Here is an 18,246-nt window from a genome sequence, read left to right on the forward strand (position 1 = left end):
AAAGGGTCCCAGAAGGCCGGCCAACGAGAGAAGGGCCGCAAAGGCAGACCGGAGGGGAAAGGTCAGGAGGGGCAGGCGGTGGAGGAAGGGTCCCAGAAAGTCACTTCAATAAAAAAACGGCTCCGGGAAGCTTCGCGCAATGCGGCGAGGAAGGGAGCCGGGAGGCTCAAGGGAGGTGGGTGGGCGCCTAGTGTCCTTTGGACGAGCCGCCCGCGTGCCGCACCAGCGAGCCGCCGGGCTGCGCCGTCAGCGAGTTGAGCGTCGACAGCGAACCGTCGAGCACTGCGCCGCTGGTGAGGTCCTGGCACGGGCACAGGGACAGGGACAGAGGCGGCTGAGAGAGCGATCGCCGTCGGAAGGTTCGGGGACAGTTCGGGCGGCCGATCCTGGGCGCTCGAATTATGGGGAGATATGGGGAGATATGGGGAGATATGGGGAGATATGGGGAGATACGGCCGGTCCTGGGCGCTCGAGGCGCGCCGGTCGAGCGGCAGACCCTCGCGGCTGCTCGAGCCCCACGACGCGCGCCGCTTGCGACGGGACGACGGCGTCGCACACGCCTCTTCCGAGCGCGAGGCTGCCTCCGCCTGCGGACCCGACCGGTCGGCTGGCGAGCGCGGCGAGCGCGCGCGCTGCCTCGACCCGTCCATCGAGACGACGATGCCGGCGCGGGCGACTCCCACGGCGGTCAGCAGCAGGCCGAGCGGCACCAGAATCGGCAGCAGCAGCAGCGTCAGAGGCGCGAGGAGCAGCAGCGTCAGAGGCGCCACGATGCACGCGACGCCCGCGGCGGCGAGGCGCATTGAAGGCATCATCAGCGTCTCAAATGCCTTGTCGACTACCTGCTGGGTCGCCTCCTCGAGCGACTCGATCCTGCTGCGCCGACGGCGCCCAGCGGCCTCCCTGGCGGTCGATGGGCCGGCGAAGGTAGACTCTTGCGACAGACGCGTGCTTGACCGGCGGCGACGCTCGCCCAGCAAGGTCTCGGGCGTGCTCCGTCGCGTAATGACCGTCTCGCGAGGCGGCGCGTGGCTACGCCGTGAGGACTCGGCTGTGGCGGGGTCCGACGACAGCAAGTTGGCCTGCATCAAGCCAGCATCCAGAGTCGAAAAAAGAAGACGCGGTGAGTGACTGCAACGACGGACCGCTCAAGGGACCATTGGGTTTGAACTATTAACAACGAAGGCGCTCTCAAAAAAAGAATTGAATCGCTTGTTGGTTTGGCGTGTCCGTTTTATTATTTATTTAAGGCCAGGAGTTCTCGCAAGGCGGAAAGCGCGACAGCGGCAGCGCGCAGCAGGGCAAGGGCTTTCGTCGTCAGGTATCACCTAGGGTATCACTCGGAACTCGCTCTCTCGCTAAGTAAGCATACGCGACGCCGACACTGGAGGGCCTGCTCAGCAGCAGCTGCGGCCGCAGACACGCCCGCAACTGCGGCAGCCGCCTCCACCTCCATCTCCGACCTACCTCCCCGCCTGCCGGACTGCCTCGGCGCCAGCGGCAGAGGAAGGCTCAGGTGGCGGCGGCGGTGGCGGCGGCGCGATGAGATCGCTGGTGTCCCTTCCCGCCTCCCAGCGGGCGTAGAAGAGCGCCGCCTCCTCGGCGGTGGCGAAGAGGCCGAGGTGGACTTTCTTGCCTCCAGCCGTCACCTCCAGCTTGTACTTCTTGCTGCCTCGCTGCTTCGGGCGGTAGTAAACGCCCCTGTAGCCGCTGCTGCTGCTGCTCGTAGCCAGAGTCAGGCCCTCCCTCTCCGCTTGCCGGACTGCCTCGGCGCCAGCAGCAGAGGAAGGCGCGGGTGGCGGCGGGGGCGGCGGCGGCGCGGTGAGATCGCTGGTGTCCCTGCCCGCCTCCCTGCGGGCGTAGAAGAGCGCCGCCTGCTCGGCGGTGGCGAACCAGCCGTTGAGAGTCCTGCCTCCAGCCCTCACCGACAGCTTGTACTTCTTGGGGCCTTTCTCCTTCGGGCAGAAGGCCACGCCTTTGTAGCCGCTGTTGCTGCTGCTGCTGGCGGTGAGAGTCAGGCCCTCCCTCCCAGAGATCATACCCCAGGGCTATACCCTGATACCATCTTGAGAGGACCCGCATTGGGCCCCTAGAGGATAGGCTGATACCCTCGTGGGTTACCCTTCACACCGGACACGACCCCCCTCTTCACACCTCTTCGCGCGCTGCGCGCGCGCCAAGTCAGACAACGCGCTCGAGTGAGCGTCGCGCAGGAGGGAGGCGAGCGCACCACTAAGCAATGCGCTGGGCGAGGAGGGCGCTAATGGCGGCCGTCGTCGCATTTGACGGGCCCGCGGCCGCAGCCGGTGCGGCTGCGGGAGGGGCCGCGGCCTGCACGGCTGCGGCCGGGGCCGGAGCCGCGGGGGGCGCGGCGTTAGGCGGCGTGGCGGGCTCCGCTGCGGACTCGGTGTCCCCCGCCGCCGCCGTGACACGCTGCAGGGTGATATGCACACATGCGGGCGCTGCCCAGGAAATCGTTCTCGAAGTCAACACATGCTACATGGCACCGGCAACATCCGGTGTATTTCCGAAACAGCTGGCTTTGCCGAAACGAGGAGGCGTGCGTTGCGCGCGCAACAGCTGGTGGGTGTGGCGCGCGGGTACGGCGGAAGCGCAAAGAGTTTGAATGATACCGGGGCGCACCATGCGGGAGGGCTCGGTCCTCGCACCTCGGTGAGAGGTGTGAATTGTCGCTTCGCTGCGCGGCCGCCGATGATACCTTGATACCCAGCCGAGATGGGTCCCCACAGAGGCCTAGAGCAAATCCCAACGAAGTGCAAACTTGATGACTTCGATGGCGCTGGATGGATTGCGGGGTACCAGTGCACGGAGCTAAGTGCCTCGCCACCCTCGCAGGAGTCGCTTAGGCGGCTCCCGTGGTGTACCTGTGTTAGTGCCAGTGCGCGCCAGTCCCGTGCCCAGTGTAAAAGAAAGAAAGAAAACGTGTTGTGCGAGGGAGTTGAATTGAGAGAGAGAGATTTTTAGCAATACCAAACAACTCTAACACTCACACGTAATTTGGGGCCTGGAGCCCTGTTCACGCGCGCGCGAGACGTGCAGACAGGGTTGCCAGGTGAGAGCGAATGGCGCGGTTCACGCCTCGCACAACAGAGAGAGAGATGCGCTCTGCATGGTGGGACATAAAAGAGAGCGAGTACTTGGGCGAGTAGGCCGTGCGGTCAACGCTGCCGCGCGCGACTTTGCGCGCGAGGCGGCGCAGCTTGAGAACGGCGGTGGGCGAGAAGCCGCCGCCGAACGTCTCGTGGAGCAGCAGGTTGAAGTTGTTTTGATTGTAAAATTCTTTCCTTCAGCGTGCCGCCCGCGGGCGCTGCTGGCTCTCGCGGATCCTGCAGGCTCGACGCCGGGCGAGCGCAGGCGGGCCGACGTACATGCTCATCGCTGACAAGCATCGGCTGGAGAACCAGACCAAGGTGAAGCTGCTGGCGATCCGCGAGACGGAGCTCGAGCTGTACGTGCAGAACTGCCGCCAGGTCGGTTTTGTGGCCGCAATAATCGGAGGGCTCGCCTACTTCAGCTTCCTTTACACGAAGCGCGACTACTACCAGGAGGCCCACTGGTTCGCCCGCGTGTTGTACGTGACTGGGCTCACGTGCACCATGTCGCTCGCGCTGACGATCGTGCTCGGGACGACGACAATCGCGATGCTCGGCCCGGGCCTCGCGCTGCGCGGGCCGGACGGGTCGATGAACACGGCGGTCGACGGCATCCTCCTCGAGTTTGAGCTCGCGTCGCGGCTCTTCAGCCGCTGCGTGCAGGCGATTTCGCCGCCGCCCCTTCCCTGGCTGCTGCACTATCCGCTCTTCTAGCCACCGCCCACCGCTAGCACTATCACACCGAAGCAGTGTCCTCAGATGAGTGAGTGAGGTATCCGGGCGCGGATGCTCAGCCTAGCCGAGATACAGCCGAGGTACAGCCGAGATACAGCCGAGGTGCAGCCGAGGTGCAGCCGAGATACAGCCGAGGTACAGCCGAGGTGACAGCCGAGGTACAGCCGAGGTGACAGCCGAGGTACAGCCGAGGTACAGCCGAGGTGACAGCCGAGGTGTGCCGGCCAGGCGCTGATGCTCACGGCGCTCGCCTACTTTTACTTGCACCACACCGGGTACTGGTCGACCCCGCTCCTGCTGACGGCGCTGCTGTACGGTCTGCCGCGCACTGTCACGCTACCTTCCACTTCGTCGCACGCTAGCACACTGGCACGCCGGCACCCTAGGGCAGCGCGCACTCGGCGTAGCCTCTGCTAGCTCACGCCGGCAAGCGCACGGTGCCGTCTGGCCGGCGGACACTACTCGAGTGGGGGGGCCGCAGCTGAGGCGGGATTGTTTTTCTTTTTTCCCTGCCGCAGGGCTGCACCGCATGATGGCGCGCCGCATCGAGGTGGTCGAGAGCACGCCTCCGCTCGATCTCCGCCAATCTCGGCTAATCTCGGCTGATCTCGCATCGAGGTGGTCGAGAGCACTTTTCCGCTCAAGGCCACCCCTCGCCCGCTCGCCCGCTCGCCCACCTGCACTGGGAGCTGCACTCTGAAGGCAAGGCCTGCTGCTTGCCTGTCCGGGCGGGGGGTCGCGAGGGCTGCCCGGCCCTTTTGCCCCACCGTTGCCCCACCACCCTCGTGTGTGTGTGTGGCGAAGCTCACCTTCCCCTTCCCCAGCATGCCATTCCCCTTCATCTCAGGCGGCCTTTTTCTCGCCGGAAAGGGCGGGCCATCTTCACGACACGTGCATGACACGTCCAGCCATGAGCAGGCTCTGTCTTCGTGCCGACGGTCGGCGTGCCGCGTGCCGACGCTTCCGTACTCAGGCAAGCATTCTTCGGAGGCGGTGCGTCCGGCGAGGAGGCGACAGGCGGCGCGTCGGCGTCGGCGGGCGGCGCGGCCGCCTCGGTCCGCGCGTCGGCGCCGGGCGCTGCTGGAGGATGGCGCGGGGGGACGGGGTACACACTGGAGTGCTGTCGGACGGCGACGAGCAGGTCGGGAGTTGCGGAGGCGAGGGTTCCTTGTTTGGCAGCTACCGGAGGCTCGAGGACGGCGACGAGGAGGCGGAGGAGGCGGAGGGGGAGGAGGAGGCGGAGGGGGAGGAGGCGGCTGGAGGGTCTGCACACGCCGTCTGGGGTGCGGAGGCGGCGAGGGGGGAGGGTGCGAGGGATGCGGAGGCGAGGGATGCGGCGGCGAGGGAGGGGAAGGCGAGGGATGGGAAGGCGGCGGCGGCGAAGGAGGCAGCGGCGAGGGAGGCTGCGGCGGCGAGGGAGGGGAAGGCGGCGAGGGAGGGGAAGGCGGCGGCGGCGAAGGAGGCAGCGGCGAGGGAGGCTGTGGCGGTGAGGGAGGCGGCGGCGGCGAGGGAGGCTGCGGCGGCGAGGGAGGGGAAGGCGGCGAGGGAGGCGTCAGACGGAAGGAGGGAGGCTGCGGCGCGGGAGGCGTTCCCTCGCCGCCGACGAGGACTGCGCTGCCTTTCTTCTTCTGGAGGCGCATGTCCTTCTCTTGTAGGCGCACCGCGCCGTCGAGATGTCGGAGACAAGGGATCCTCCCCATGAGCTGCACCTGTGCCTGTGCCTTAGGCGTCGCTGACCGACGAGCGGGCGCGGCTCCTCGTCGAGATTCCCCGAGATTACCCGAGATTACTGACCGACGAGCGGGCGCGGCTCATCGTCGAGATTACCCGAGATTACCCGAGATTACTGACCGACGAGCGGGCGCGGCTCCTCGTCGAGCGTCCCTCTGCCAGTGACAAGTTGTCGGCGAGCGGGTGACTTTTTTCTTTTTTTTCTCCAACTCACAGGTGAGGCTCATCGTCGAGACCTCGAGACCTCGAGACCTCGAGACCTCGAGACCTCGAGACCTCGAGACCTCGAGACAACGCACAGGTGAGGCTCATCGTCGAGCACGTCGCCGGCCTCCTGCGCGGGGGACAGCGGCAGCAGGCCGCCGAGCTGTCCACCGCCGGCGGTTGTGGGTGTGAGCAGCGTCTCTTCACAGCTGCAGCTGTGAGCAGGCCACCGAGCTGGTCGAGCAGGTGGCGGAGATGACCCGAGATTACGCGAGATTACCCGAGATTACCCGAGATTACCCGAGCTGGTCGAGCAGGTGGCGGAGCACGGCTTGCTAGTCTCGGGCAATCTCGGGTAATCTCGGGTAATCTCGGGTAATCTCGGGCAGGTGGCGGAGCACGGCTTGCTAGTCTCGGGAAATCTCGGGTAATCTCGGGTAATCTCGGGTAATCTCGGGCAGGTGGCGGAGCACGGCTTGCTAGTCTCGGGAAATCTCGGGTAATCTCGGGTAATCTCGGGTAATCTCGGGCAGGTGGCGGAGCACGGCTTGCTAGTCTCGGGTAATCTCGGGTAATCTCGGGTAATCTCGGGTAATCTCGGGCAGGTGGCGGAGCACGGTTTGCTAGTCTCGGGAAATCTCGGGTAATCTCGGGTAATCTCGGATAATCTCGGGCAGGTGGCGGAGCACGGCTTGCTAGTCGACCTGCGGCGACAGCGTTGGGGTACTGCAGGTCGAGATGACCCGAGATTACCCGAGATTGCCCGAGATGAGCTATGAGCACCGCCCCGCTGCGTCTGGTGAGGAGACGTTGCGCCGACCTTCCGCAGACGGACGATCGGGCGCTGTCGACCCATTCTCGCGCGACAACGCGGCGCTGGAGGCGGCAGGCGCGCGGACACACCGGACTTCCGAGACACTTCCTAGACACTTCCTAGACGGCAGGCGCGCGGGCACACCGGACGTGGAGTCGCGAGGGATTGCCTAGCCCTTGCCCCACAACCTCCTGTGTGCGTGTGGAGAAGTGTACCTGGCCGAACCCTCCCCCAGGCGCGCGGAGGGAGGGAGCTGCGGAGCGCGCTGCGGAGGCGGCAGGGCGCCAGACCCCTCCGGTCGCCCCCACGAGCCGCGCGTCCGCCTCAACAGACCGAACGCCGCCGCCGCCACCGCCTACGCCGCCGCCGCCGCCGCCGCCGCCGCCGCCGCCGCCGCCGCCGCCACCGCCGCCGCCGCCGCCGCCGCCGCCGCCGCCGCCGCCGCACACGCACACGCACACGCACCCGCAGCGGCAGCCGCAGCCGCCGCGGCAGCCGCCGCGGCGCCCGCCGCTGCTGCCGCCGCCGCCGCCGCGCGAGGATGAGCGCGCCCGCAGCCAGGCGCTCGCCGCACTCGCGTCGGAGGCAAAGTCGTCCGAGGCCGCCATCGGGCTGACCGAGGAAGAGGCCGCGCTGCTCGAGGCGCTCCGCTCGTCGGTGCGCCGGGCGTCAGCGTCCGAGCCGCAGCCGCTGCGGCCCCTCGACCGGCCATTCTCTTCCCAAAATCAAACCACACCGGCGCTCTCGGACGTTGAGAGGACGACGTACGTCAGGGAGAATGACATTGTCGAGTGAGGGAGACGAGAGCAGGCGTATCGCCTTTTTGTGTCAAACGTGACAAACTTCACACAGTACAGACGCAACCAAAACACCCACGAAACTCCAAGCGAGGCAACCATCCCGCGCACGCGCGCTTGTCCTCTCCTGCTCTGTCGCCGCCCTTGCGCCGCATCAGCGTCACCCACGGCCGCGAGACGAGCAGCAGGGTGTCCTCCCACTCCGCGACGCTGGCCTGGTCGTTGAATAGCACGCTGCGGCGCTTTTCAATCAGCCGCTCGACGCGCCGGCGCTCCTTGCTGTCGTTGAGGAAGCGCACCGCGAGGTCGACGTACTCATCCTCGGTGGACGCGATGGGGTCGACCACGCCCATGCGGCGGTAGAACCCCTGCGTGAAGCGGCCCGGCAGCTCGGAGCCAGGCAGTGTGACGATGATACGCCCCTCAAGGAAGCTGTCGAGCGCCGTGTTGCAGCCTCCAAACGGGTGGAGGTCGAGCAAGATTGTCGAGCGGGCAATGACGGTGCGGAAGGTGCCGAACAGCAGCGTCGGCAGAAAGAGGACCTGGCCTGCTAGTGCCTCAGAGATGGCGTCGCGCGTCGCAGAAGCAAAGTGCTCGCGCATGAATAGGAAGACCGCGTCTGGAGCGCCATCGAGGATCCGAGGCATTGTGCGCCGCAGAAAGTGCAGGTTGACCTTGCAGCTTGTCTGCATGCAGCAGACGAGCTTTGTGGGCGGCGGCGGCAGGACCTCCAGGGTGGAGGTGTAGTCGGCGCCCCCTTTGCGCACACGGTGCTTGATGCTGAGGTCAGGGTACGACGTGCATAGACTGCGCATTTGCACGAGCGTCTCCGAGTAGTTCGCCTCCGCATCTGTGGGCTCGTACCACGCGCTCGAGAAATAGTAGTCGACCGTCGGGATGCCGGAGGTGAGCGAGTGGCCCCAGGTGGTGACTTGCACTGGAGCTAGCCGCGCGTAGGCTGTCAGGCAGGTCAGTGGGTGCATCCCGATCTCTGGGTAGACGAGGACGTCGAGGTGCAGCTCGCCGACCTGCGTCAGCACGGCGCGCAGATCGTGCACATCGCAACCGACCACATGATCGACGGAGCCCCATAGCAAATCTGCCCCAGCAAGGTCGCGAGGCGGCGAGGCAGCGTACTGGGCAGACACGATGAGAAACGTCTCAAAGCGCCTGCTGTCGAGGCCCTGAATGACGTTCATTCTATCGCGGTAGACGCTGCTGAATTTCTGAAGCTTGTCGATGCCAAAAAATCCGACGCGGAGCCTCCACCGGACACGAGGCAAGCGTGCAGCTGGGTGGTGCAGAAGCTCGCCCAGAGGAGTGCGGGCGATCAGGTCCCGTAGGCAGCAGTGCCACCGCCTGAGCAGGTCCTTCTTGGGGCTGCTCACGTAGGACAGGTGGTACTGGTGCGAGGTGGAAATAAGGACTGCCACCTCGAGCTGCTTGGCCTGCGGCGCGTACTCTTCAACCAGGGCGCAGGCATTCTGGAAGTGAGCAACCTTGCTTGCGTCGTCCGTGTCATGGTAATAGACCTCTCTTCAACCAGTTCGCCCGCGTCCGACTCACAATGCAAAATCGGAAAGACATCACGAGGGGCCGTATAAACGGTGCCGCAGCGGCCCGGGACACTAACAGTGAATTGCTGCCACTCGCCCGGCCTCCTCCCCCTCGGGGTCGCCCGGAAAGTGGGCTTGCGCACCGGCGCCCCCCCCAGCACGCCGACCCGAGGTGTACCCTCCGGCCACCTGGGAGGGGAGCGGAGTCCGATTTTGGCCCATTGGCTTCATCATGATGGATACGGAGGTGGCAAGCCCTTGGTTGTGCACCTGCGGCGCGAAGAGGAGGTGATCTCGGCGGACGACGGCCATGCCGAGAGCGGGTGCAGCGCGGAAGAGGGTGCGCAGCGCGTCGCGGCCGCGCGCTTGGGAGCCGGGGGGATGGCCGGAGGGGGTGGGACGCCTGCATGTCCTCGAAGCTCCCATCCGCATACGCAAGCCGAGCCGCGAACGGCGGGGGAGGGAGTTTTGGAGGGTCAGCCAAGGACGCGCATGGCGAGTGACAAATAGAGGCGACTTCGCTCACACCCGGTTTGCCATCGTGTGTGGGCAAGGATGAGCTGTGATACGTCGCTCTCGCGCCCGTGCGCGGTAATAAGTCGAGTCGCACTTGCGCCGACTGCATGTGTGGCGTGTCTCGTCTCCACCCCCAGGGGCCAGCGGGGCGGCGGGAAGTCGGCGCGAGGAGCATCCGAGCCGCAAGGCGGCGGGCGCGGCGTCGCCAGGTGCGCGCGCTCCTGGTGTGAGCGCGCCGCGGCTCTGTGGAGTCCGAGGCTCCGGTGAGCGAGATGGCAGTGAGAATATGCACGTCCGTAGAACACTTCTATGCTCCGCCGTATTACACTGGACGCGGGTCGTGCTACTGTACCTGCTTGAGACGTTCTGCGGCGATGTGCGGCCGCAGTTTACTTCTCGGCTCCCGACACCGCTGTCCTAAACGCCTCGCCCACCTCGCTGGCGAATTCGCCGACGTTCGCCTCGTTGATCTTCTTCGACTGCCGCTTGGCTCCGAACGCCGTCGCAAACAGGTCCTCAAATCCTTTGCTGTAGCCCACGCCGCTGTCGCCGAAGATTCCCAAGTCTTTGCTGACGTCGGGCAGATCGGCGGGCTTGTCGGCCGCGGCCGCGCCCGAGGCGTCGCAGAAGCTATCACACTGGTTCGCGCAGTACGACTTGTTCCCGGGCGCGACTGTGTTGCACTCCTTGAAGCAGCTCGCCTTGCACTCGGCGGGCGTCATCGGGGCCTCATCGGCGAACGCGCCGGAGCCACCGCCACCGAAGGCGGCCGCACCGAGGACGAAGCTCAGCGCCTGGCGGCGGCCTACAGGAGGCTGCGGAAGCCGGAGCGCGTGGCCGCACGCTGCGCAGGTGAGCACCAGGTAGCGAGCGAGCATTCTCTGAGCTGCGCCAGACCGGAAGAATTTTATCTCCCCAGAAGCGCACCCGGTCCTGGGCGGGTAGGGGGTCTGTGCCCGGGCGGTGTCCGGTGCGGAGTCTTTCTCTGATCCTGCCTGGGATGTTGGGTGCGAGGTGTGGCGGCTTCGATCCCAAGGGGGGGAGCTGATCCCACTCGGTAACCAACTCTCAGGGGCAGTAGGTGGGCGAGCTTCAAGCGCGCTCATCTCGATCGTCAAGGCGTCGCTACGCGCGGTCTTCCGCGGGGGGAGCTTCGTCGACGGGTGCGGGACCGCGGCGCAGACAGTGCTGCGGCGATGCCTCCGGCTGCTGCGGAGAGTGGCTTGCTGCTCGCTGCGATGGCGAAGAACTCGTCTCGTCACACGCCAAGGGCTTATGCTCTGTCGAGACGTGAGGCGTATGCGCCCAGGAGGGGAGGGCGCATGCGTAACGACGCTGCTAGAGATGCCTTTCGGGGCCCAGAGATAAAACTTCTGATGCCATGCGTGACCTAGTAGTGTCCCCAGCTATGGGCGTGTCCACGTTGGAGCCAGAGGGCTGCCTCGGCACGCTCTACTCCCACCCGCAGACGACCGTGCTGCGGCTGACCTCCTTCCCGGACGGCCACGAGACGGAGGACCAGGCAGAGGGCACCAACGTGGCCAAGTACGTTGACCGCGGCTGGTGCGCCACCGAGAGCGCCTGGTCGAGCCTGACCAAGGCCGGCGCCCTCTCGCTCGACCTCGGCTTGATGCGCGACGGCGAGGAGTACGACTACTACAGCCTCCGACACGAATGCACCAAGGGTGGCGGCCGGCGCCCTCCGCTGCTGCCCTCTGCGTTCGCGGCGGAGCTGGAGACGAAGAGCTTCACCAACGGCAAGGACGACAAGCCGCTGGTGAAGCAGCTGTACGAGGCCGCCTTCGAGGAGCAGTTTGGCAAGGCGACCAAGCTGGACTACCGCGGACTCGGATGGGGCAACGCGGAGGCGGCGCAGCTGGCGGAGGTCCTCGCGAGCGGGGCAGTGCCGCGGCTCGAGGAGCTCGATCTCGGCGACAACAAGATCGGTGACGAGGGCTTCGAGGCGCTGGCCGCCGCCCTCGGCAAGGAGGGGGCAGTGCCGCGGCTCGAGCAGCTCTATCTCGAAGGCAACAAGATCGGCGACGAGGGCTGCAAGGCGCTGGCCGCCGCCCTCGGCAAGGAGGGGGCAGTGCCGCGGCTCGAGAATCTCCATCTCCGCTTCAACAAGATCGGCGACGAGAGCTGCAAGGCGCTGGCCACCGCCCTCGGCAAGGAGGGGGCAGCGCCGCGGCTCGAGACGCTCGAGCTCGGCTTCAACCAGATTGGCGACGAGAGCTGCAAGGCGCTGGCCGCCGCCCTCGGCAAGGAGGGGGCAGCGCCGCGGCTCGAGACGCTCGAGCTCGGCTTCAACCAGATTGGCGACGAGGGCTGCAAGGCGCTGGCTGCCGCCCTCGGCAAGCGAAAGGAGGGGGCAGCGCCGCGGCTCAGGTGGCCTTATCTCGAAGGCAACTTCCAGATTGGCGACGAGGGCTGCAACGCGCTGGCCGCCGCCCTCGGCGAGGAGGCAGCGCCGGAGCTCGACGCGCTCGAGCTCTCCCAGTCCAGCCTGAGCAGGATTGGCGACGAGGGCTGCATTGCGCTGGCCGCCGCCCTCGGCAAGGAGGGGGCAGCGCAGCGGCTCGAGACGATCTATCTCGACGGCAACTCTCAGGTTGGCGACGAGGGCTGCAAGGCGCTAGCCGCCGCCCTCGGCAAGGAGGGGGCAGTGCCGCGGCTCAAGAATCTCTATCTCCGCGACAACCAGATCGGTGACGAGGGCTGCAAGGCGCTGGCCGCCGCCCTCGGCAAGGAGGGGGCAGTGCCGCGGCTCGTGCGGCTAAGTCTCCCCGAGAACAAGATCGGCGACGAGGGCTGCAAGGCGCTGGCCGCCGCTCTCAAGGAGGGGGCCGCCCCGAGCTTGAAGGTGCAAGACGCCCTCTCGCCACACGCCCCTCCCCCGCCCAATGCTCACCGCGCCTCCCCTCGCGTGCAGACGCTCCTCGTGGATGGTCAGCCGGCCGAGCTGGCGGCGCTGTTCGAGGAGCAAGGCGCGGTAGAGTGCAAGGAGCTGGTGGCTGTGTGCGAGGAGCGCGGCATCAACCTACCCATGCAGACCGAGCTGAACTACGGCTTCCTCGGCTGGGGCGACGCGGAGGCGACGCAGCTGGCGGAGGTCCTCGCGAGCGGGCCGCGGCACTGGAAGCTCGATCTCGAAGGCAACAAGATCGGCGACGAGGGCTGCAAGGCGCTGGCCGCCGCCCTCGGCAAGGAGGGGGCAGCACCGCGGCTCAAGGAGCTATGTCTCGGTCGCAACCAGATCGGCGACGAGGGCTGCAAGGCGCTGGCCGCCGCCCTCGGCAAGGAGGGGGCAGCGCTGCGGCTCGAGACGATCTATCTCGACGGCAACTCTCAGGTTGGCGACGAGGGCTGCAAGGCGCTGGCCGCCGCCCTCGGCAAGGAGGGGGCAGTGCCGCGGCTCAAGAATCTCTATCTCCGCGACAACCAGATCGGTGACGAGGGCTGCAAGGCGCTGGCCGCCGCCCTCGGCAAGGAGGGGGCAGTGCCGCGGCTCAAGAATCTCTATCTCCGCGACAACCAGATCGGTGACGAGGGCTGCAAGGCGCTGGCCGCCGCCCTCGGCAAGGGGGCAGCGCCGCGGCTCGTGCGGCTAAGTCTCCCCGAGAACAAGATCGGCGACGAGGGCTGCAAGGCGCTGGCCGCCGCTCTCAAGGAGGGGGCCGCCCCGAGCTTGAAGGTGCAAGACGCCCCCCCCCCTTGCCACACGCCCCTCCCCCGCCCAATGCTCACCGCGCCTCCCCTCGCGTGCAGACGCTCCTCGTGGATGGTCAGCCGGCCGAGCTGGCGGCGCTGTTCGAGGAGCAAGAGGAGAGGGCAGCGCCGCGGCTCGAGGAGCTCTGGCTCAACTCCAACAAGATTGGCGACGAGGGCTGCAAGGCGCTGGCCGCCGCCCTTAAGGAGGGGGCCGCCCCGAGCTTGAAGGCGCGAGACGCCCCCCTCGCCACGCCCCTCCCCCGCCCAATGGCGATGCTCATCGCACCTCCCCTCGCGTGTAGATGCTGGACATGGGCTTTTTGTTCTTGTTCCACAACAAGAAGCCCGAGCTGGTGGCCGTATGCGAGGAGCGCGGCATCACGCTGCGCTGAGGGCCCTTGCTCCCGCCGCCGCGTGCTTAACTACGCAAGAAGCAGCTGGTGGCCGTGCGACGCGTGTGGCATCGAGTTCGTCTGAGCCCCGGGCGGCAAGACGAGCGACGGGCCCGTCTCCATGGCAAAAGAAGCGATGTTGCGATTCTCCCTGGATCCCGTGTTGCGTGACTGCCTTTGTGCGATTTCGGGCCCGGGGTTGTGCTTTTGTGTGAAGAACAGTCGCTCGGAACAGCCCAGCTCGGATCGCATTACACGCCAATCCTCCGCTCGCCGGGCGTACGCAACTCGCGGCCAAAGCGCAAACGATATCGTATAGAGTATCGTCATACGTCAACCTCTCTATACTATCTCGCAACCTATACGGTATACACGATGCGGAATCGACTCTATCCCTGTCGATCACTCTCAATTAAAACCGCGCGAACACACAGCTCGAAAAGAAAAAGACTCACCCGTGCGCCGCCCGCCGCCGTCGCGCACACAATCTTGTCTCACAGCACATACATCTCACCAGTGATCATTAGCCGCCCCTCTGCCGCCGCCGCCTCACGCCGCGGGCGCGCCGAGCTTGCTCTTCCAGTCCGCGTCGAAGCCGGTCTTGTGTTATCGGCGCGATGAAGAGGGCTGTCGCTCTCAAAAACTAAAAGCGTACGTGGAAGGGGGTGCTACGGTACTCTATGCGTCTCGGCGGCGCGGCCCCGGGTTGCATCGGAGAAATCCCGCATCGAGGCGGTGTGTTACACACGTGTCTGCACACGCGCAACGATCCGACCACGGTGTTGCAGCGACCGCGGTCGTATACGGCTTTTACGGTAAATTATCGTCTCTGCGGCACTCGCGGTCCCCGCACACTGACACGGACTCCCACTCACTAAGCCTGGTACGGCTCTAGCCACACACCGGCGACCGCGGGGGTGACCGCGCTCGAGCTGCGCAGACGGCGTGCTCGTGGCAGACGGAGCAGCGGCCGCCCAGGCGGTCGCTGCTCCGCCCCGTCCGAACCCGTCCGCCCGCGCGTGCCGCTGCCGCCGCCGCCGCCGTCACCGCCGCCGCGTTTCCCCGCGCCGCCACGCTTCAGCAACCCCCCGTCCCGCGTGGCTTGACGCTCTCCTGGGCGGGACCGACGGCGTGGAGATCCCGCCTCAGTCGCAAGGCGTTGGCTCAATCGCGCTCAGTAAGATGTACCGTGACGCAGCCATGCTGGAGCAGGAGAGTCGTTGGCACTCGCCGCCGAGTCGCAGAAACGCCGACTTGAGTCCGAGATGCCCTCGGCAGTCCCCAAGATGGCGAAGACGTCTGTCTCTCAGACGCACGTCTCGACTCCCGCCACGGCCTCGCCTGCCGGGCCCCAAAACGCCGGCAACGGAGGGCGGTGCTTCAGGTGCAGCCGGGCGGGCCACTGGTCCCGCGACTGCACTCACATTGCAATCGCCATGACCGCTCGCATGTCCTCGCCCTGCCACGTCTGCGGCGGCAGGATCAACCCCACCTCCGACCGCATCTGCCGGCTCAGCGTCGGGCCGTATGCGGGCAAGTGGGCGCACCACAGCTGCGCTCTCAACCATCTCGTCAACCTCGGCTTATCACCGCGGAGGACGCGAGCCACGTTGAGATTTGAGCCCGCCCTGCCCTCACTCATCACTTACCCCTCCTTTCCACTGTCCCCCCCCCCCCCCTTGCCCTTTGCCCTCGGTATGTGAGGGTGCTTTACTTCTGCTTGTGTGTGTTGTAGCGTGTCTATCAGAGCCCGAACGCCTGAGGGAGGGTGTAGAGGATGTAGAGTGTAGAGCGCTGTAGAGCTGTAGAGATGTAGAGCGCTCTGGAGCGCTGTAGAGCTGTAGAGCTCTACATCCGCCGCGGGACGAGGCGCCTCCGTTGTAGAGCGATGTAGAGCGCGATTTTGTTGTAGAGTTTGTTGTAGAGGCTCTACAGCAAAACCGCCGGGAAGGCAGTGACTCAAAGAGGTCGAGCCGCGCTAATGGGGTGTCTCCGAGCTTACTGGAGCTCTGATGGACAGTCCTGACTATCCCTGACACACAGAGAGTCACTCCGACGGCACACAACACCCTATGACTGCGTCATGACCAGCCTGCCATGTGTCGCCGGTGCCGCATTCGTCGCTGTGCTTCTTTAGCAGGCGGTGGACTGTCGGCTGCGAGGACGGTCGCATTTGCGCGAGGCGAGGCGAGCATTTGACGAGCTGTACGAGATGTACAAGCCGACCGTCGGCTTTGGCTGATGCCGAGCGGGTGCCGGACCCCCTTTTCGGATGGCGGCCGACCGTTTTCCTTTGGTGGCGGCGAAGGGGAGGGGAGGGGAGGGGAGGGGAGGGGAGGGGGAGGGGGGGGGGTGGGTCTGAGAGCTCTGCTGGGGGGGGGGGGGGTGTTCCGGACTGTTCCGGACCCCTGAGTGTGCCGCCGCGCCGCCCTCATGTAGTTTAGGATGTGTTGGCGCCGCTGGCCTTCCCCTTGTCAAAGTAGAACCCCTCAATGAACACGGCCTCCCCGCCGCGCATGCTGCATTTCTCTCTAAAAAACCCATGTTAAACATGTGTTTTTTGTCGAACGCGAGGCCGGCGAACGTGGCGGTGAGCATGACTGTCGTAACTGTCCCTTAGGGCCCCCTAGGCTTAAAACGGCTTAAAACCTGCCATATTATCTCTCGCACAACACCGGAAGAATTTATATATGCCAAAAGCTAGGCCCACAACGCCTCTATGTTGGGTCAAGTGGGCGCCTAGAAGAAGGCGCCGCCCCCCGAAGAGGAATCCCACCCGTGCCCCGAGCCCCCGTCGAAGAGCGCGTCGAAAGCGTCGTCGCCTTCGTCGTACTCCTCCGCGTCAAAGCACCGGACCGGCTCCCCCCGCCCGGCCGTGCTCCCTTGCCCAGCGCATCTGCCGAACATGCGCACGCTGCTGCTCGCGCGCCATCTCCTCCGCGGCGCGATGACGCAGCCTCATGACACGCACGTTCCCCCCGCCGACCGTCCTAGGATCTGAGCAGCCCCTCAGCAGCAGTGGCGTATTTACCAAGTTCTGTGCGAGCTGCCAGCGCCACGGGTTGCTGGTGCCGGTGGAGCGCGTCCGCGTGCTGCCGCCGACCGCCATCCTTGATAACAAGGCGTCCAACGGGCCGTGGAGCGCTCCTCGCGAGCTTCAGCTCCCACCCTATCGGGTTTGCAACCAGACGATGCGCTGCCCTGGGCCTCGGTTTGCCATCCTAAAGGCTGAATACAGATCTCTGTATTCCAAATATCGCTCAAGGAGACACGTATTCGGCTGTTTTCATTGTATTCGTAGCCGGAGTGTCCGCGCAGTGCTCCGAATACACTGCGAGATAGCCTCTTCACACCCTGACGTTGGCGTGTTGCTGTAGGTTTGCCATCTTCAAAGCGCCGCCTCCAAACGAAACTCCGGGCTCAGCCGTCCTTGGGCTCGAAGGCAGCGTGCTTGGCTGGCCGTTTGCCGCGGTCGAAGCGGAGATGTCTGCAGCGGCGTTTGCAAGCTCGGAAGAGCTGTCGCAGCAGTGTGGGCCGCAGACCTGGGACGAACTGCCAGAGCAGTGGATTACCTTGCCCGGCGCGCAGGGCAAAGAGTGCTTGCACATGTACATAAGCCACGGGACGCTGGTGCCAGCAGAAAACAAGCAGCGCAGAAAGCCTCGGAAGGCCAGCGGCAAGAAGAGGCGGCCGACGGCGTCGTCCGCGGCCGTTATCGTTATCGGCGCGAGGTCAGCGAGCTCTCCGCCTCCTGACACGCCGCCTTCGTCAGAGCCGTCTTCCTTTGCCTCCCCGCGGTCAACGACCCACGACCTCGACTGCCACGACCTCGACTGCCTCGACAGTGAGCTGTGCGAGGAGGGTCGCGGCGAGGCAGAGGAGAGCGGTAAGCGGCGGCGGGCCGCCACCGCAGAGGCTGCCACTGCCGCGGTGGCGAGGCCCGACTGCTCCTCTTTGCCGCCCTCACCGCCGGCCACGCCGGTGCCGCTGGTCTTTGCCCCGCGCTCGTGGCCGCTGCCGGCGCGTCTGGGTGCGTCCGCACCGATGCAGGTCTCGCTCGCCCTCCTGATGCTGTGCGCCGCGATTATGGCCGAGCTCCCCAAGTGGAGTCCGGATTTTTTCTTCACTGCCACTGGCTTCGCGGTGATGATCGCCGCCAATCGGGCCCTTGCACGGGTCTCGCCTCGCCTTTTCGCGAGTGCGATGACGCTGCTGCTCGTCTGCGGCCCGACTCTGCGTCTGGTAAACGCCGTGGTCCGTTCGCCGGCGGTGCTGACTAGTGAGCTCGACAAGTTGGCGGAGGCTGGGCGTTACATAATTTTGCTATGTGGAATTGGCGGATCCTTCTTCGGAGCGCTGCCACCCGCTGCCCTCCCTTCCTCACGCAAGCGGCTCGCAGTAGCATACTTTGTCTGCACGGCCATCTGCGGTGCCTCGATTTTCCGATTCCGGACGCGCGACGAGCGCATGCCTTCCTTTCGTGTGCTGCACAGCGTCGTCCCCTTCCTCGTGTCCTTCATCACAGCCGAAGCAATCTCGGGCAGCAAGCAGGAAGTTTCGCCCCCTTCCTCTGAATGGCCGGCTGCATTCATGCGGCGCAGCTGCGCCACGCATCTTGCTTGCGCTGAATGCTAGCGGCTCGGCTTGTGTGTGCTCTTTTCGAGTTTTTCTTCAATT

At 65.8% G+C, this 18,246-nt stretch overlaps 6 protein-coding genes across 6 annotated transcripts in view; 3 read left to right on the forward strand and 3 right to left on the reverse strand.

Annotated features, from left to right (window-relative positions):
* Positions 1–803, reverse strand: part of EMIHUDRAFT_116661 (hypothetical protein) — a gene marked incomplete at both ends in the record, with an annotated part of 5,562 nt that extends 4,759 nt beyond the window's left edge. The window contains one exon of the mRNA XM_005774938.1: positions 315–803. Coding sequence (XP_005774995.1) covers positions 315–803 — 489 coding nt within the window. The remainder of the gene's footprint in view (positions 1–314) is intronic.
* Positions 804–1,463: 660 nt separating this feature from the next.
* Positions 1,464–2,039, reverse strand: EMIHUDRAFT_116662 (hypothetical protein; the record flags this gene model as incomplete). The annotated part of the gene is made up of 1 exon (XM_005774939.1): positions 1,464–2,039. The coding sequence occupies one exon, from the start codon at positions 2,037–2,039 to the stop codon at positions 1,464–1,466; it is 576 nt and encodes a 191-aa protein (XP_005774996.1).
* A 1,350-nt stretch (positions 2,040–3,389) lies between these two features.
* On the forward strand, positions 3,390–3,827 carry EMIHUDRAFT_240153 (hypothetical protein; the record flags this gene model as incomplete). The annotated part of the gene is made up of 1 exon (XM_005774940.1): positions 3,390–3,827. One exon carries the CDS (start codon positions 3,390–3,392, stop codon positions 3,825–3,827), a length of 438 nt encoding a protein of 145 aa, XP_005774997.1.
* Positions 3,828–7,441: 3,614 nt separating this feature from the next.
* EMIHUDRAFT_116663 (hypothetical protein) lies at positions 7,442–10,344 on the reverse strand (the record flags this gene model as incomplete). The annotated part of the gene is made up of 3 exons (XM_005774941.1): positions 7,442–8,842; positions 9,140–9,220; positions 9,901–10,344. 3 exons carry the CDS (start codon positions 10,342–10,344, stop codon positions 7,442–7,444), a joined length of 1,926 nt encoding a protein of 641 aa, XP_005774998.1.
* Positions 10,345–10,874: 530 nt separating this feature from the next.
* EMIHUDRAFT_469610 (hypothetical protein) lies at positions 10,875–13,802 on the forward strand (the record flags this gene model as incomplete). Its single annotated transcript, XM_005774942.1, has 4 exons — positions 10,875–12,329; positions 12,399–13,160; positions 13,235–13,405; positions 13,480–13,802. 4 exons carry the CDS (start codon positions 10,875–10,877, stop codon positions 13,567–13,569), a joined length of 2,478 nt encoding a protein of 825 aa, XP_005774999.1. The 3' UTR covers positions 13,570–13,802.
* Positions 13,803–16,529: 2,727 nt separating this feature from the next.
* On the forward strand, positions 16,530–18,204 carry EMIHUDRAFT_240160 (hypothetical protein; the record flags this gene model as incomplete). The annotated part of the gene is made up of 2 exons (XM_005774943.1): positions 16,530–16,780; positions 16,947–18,204. The coding sequence occupies 2 exons, from the start codon at positions 16,530–16,532 to the stop codon at positions 18,202–18,204; spliced, it is 1,509 nt and encodes a 502-aa protein (XP_005775000.1).
* Positions 18,205–18,246: the final 42 nt, after the last annotated feature.

The sequence above is a fragment of the Emiliania huxleyi genome (assembly GCF_000372725.1).
Source record: "Emiliania huxleyi CCMP1516 unplaced genomic scaffold EMIHUscaffold_303, whole genome shotgun sequence".
Taxonomy (NCBI): domain Eukaryota; phylum Haptophyta; order Isochrysidales; family Noelaerhabdaceae; genus Emiliania; species Emiliania huxleyi.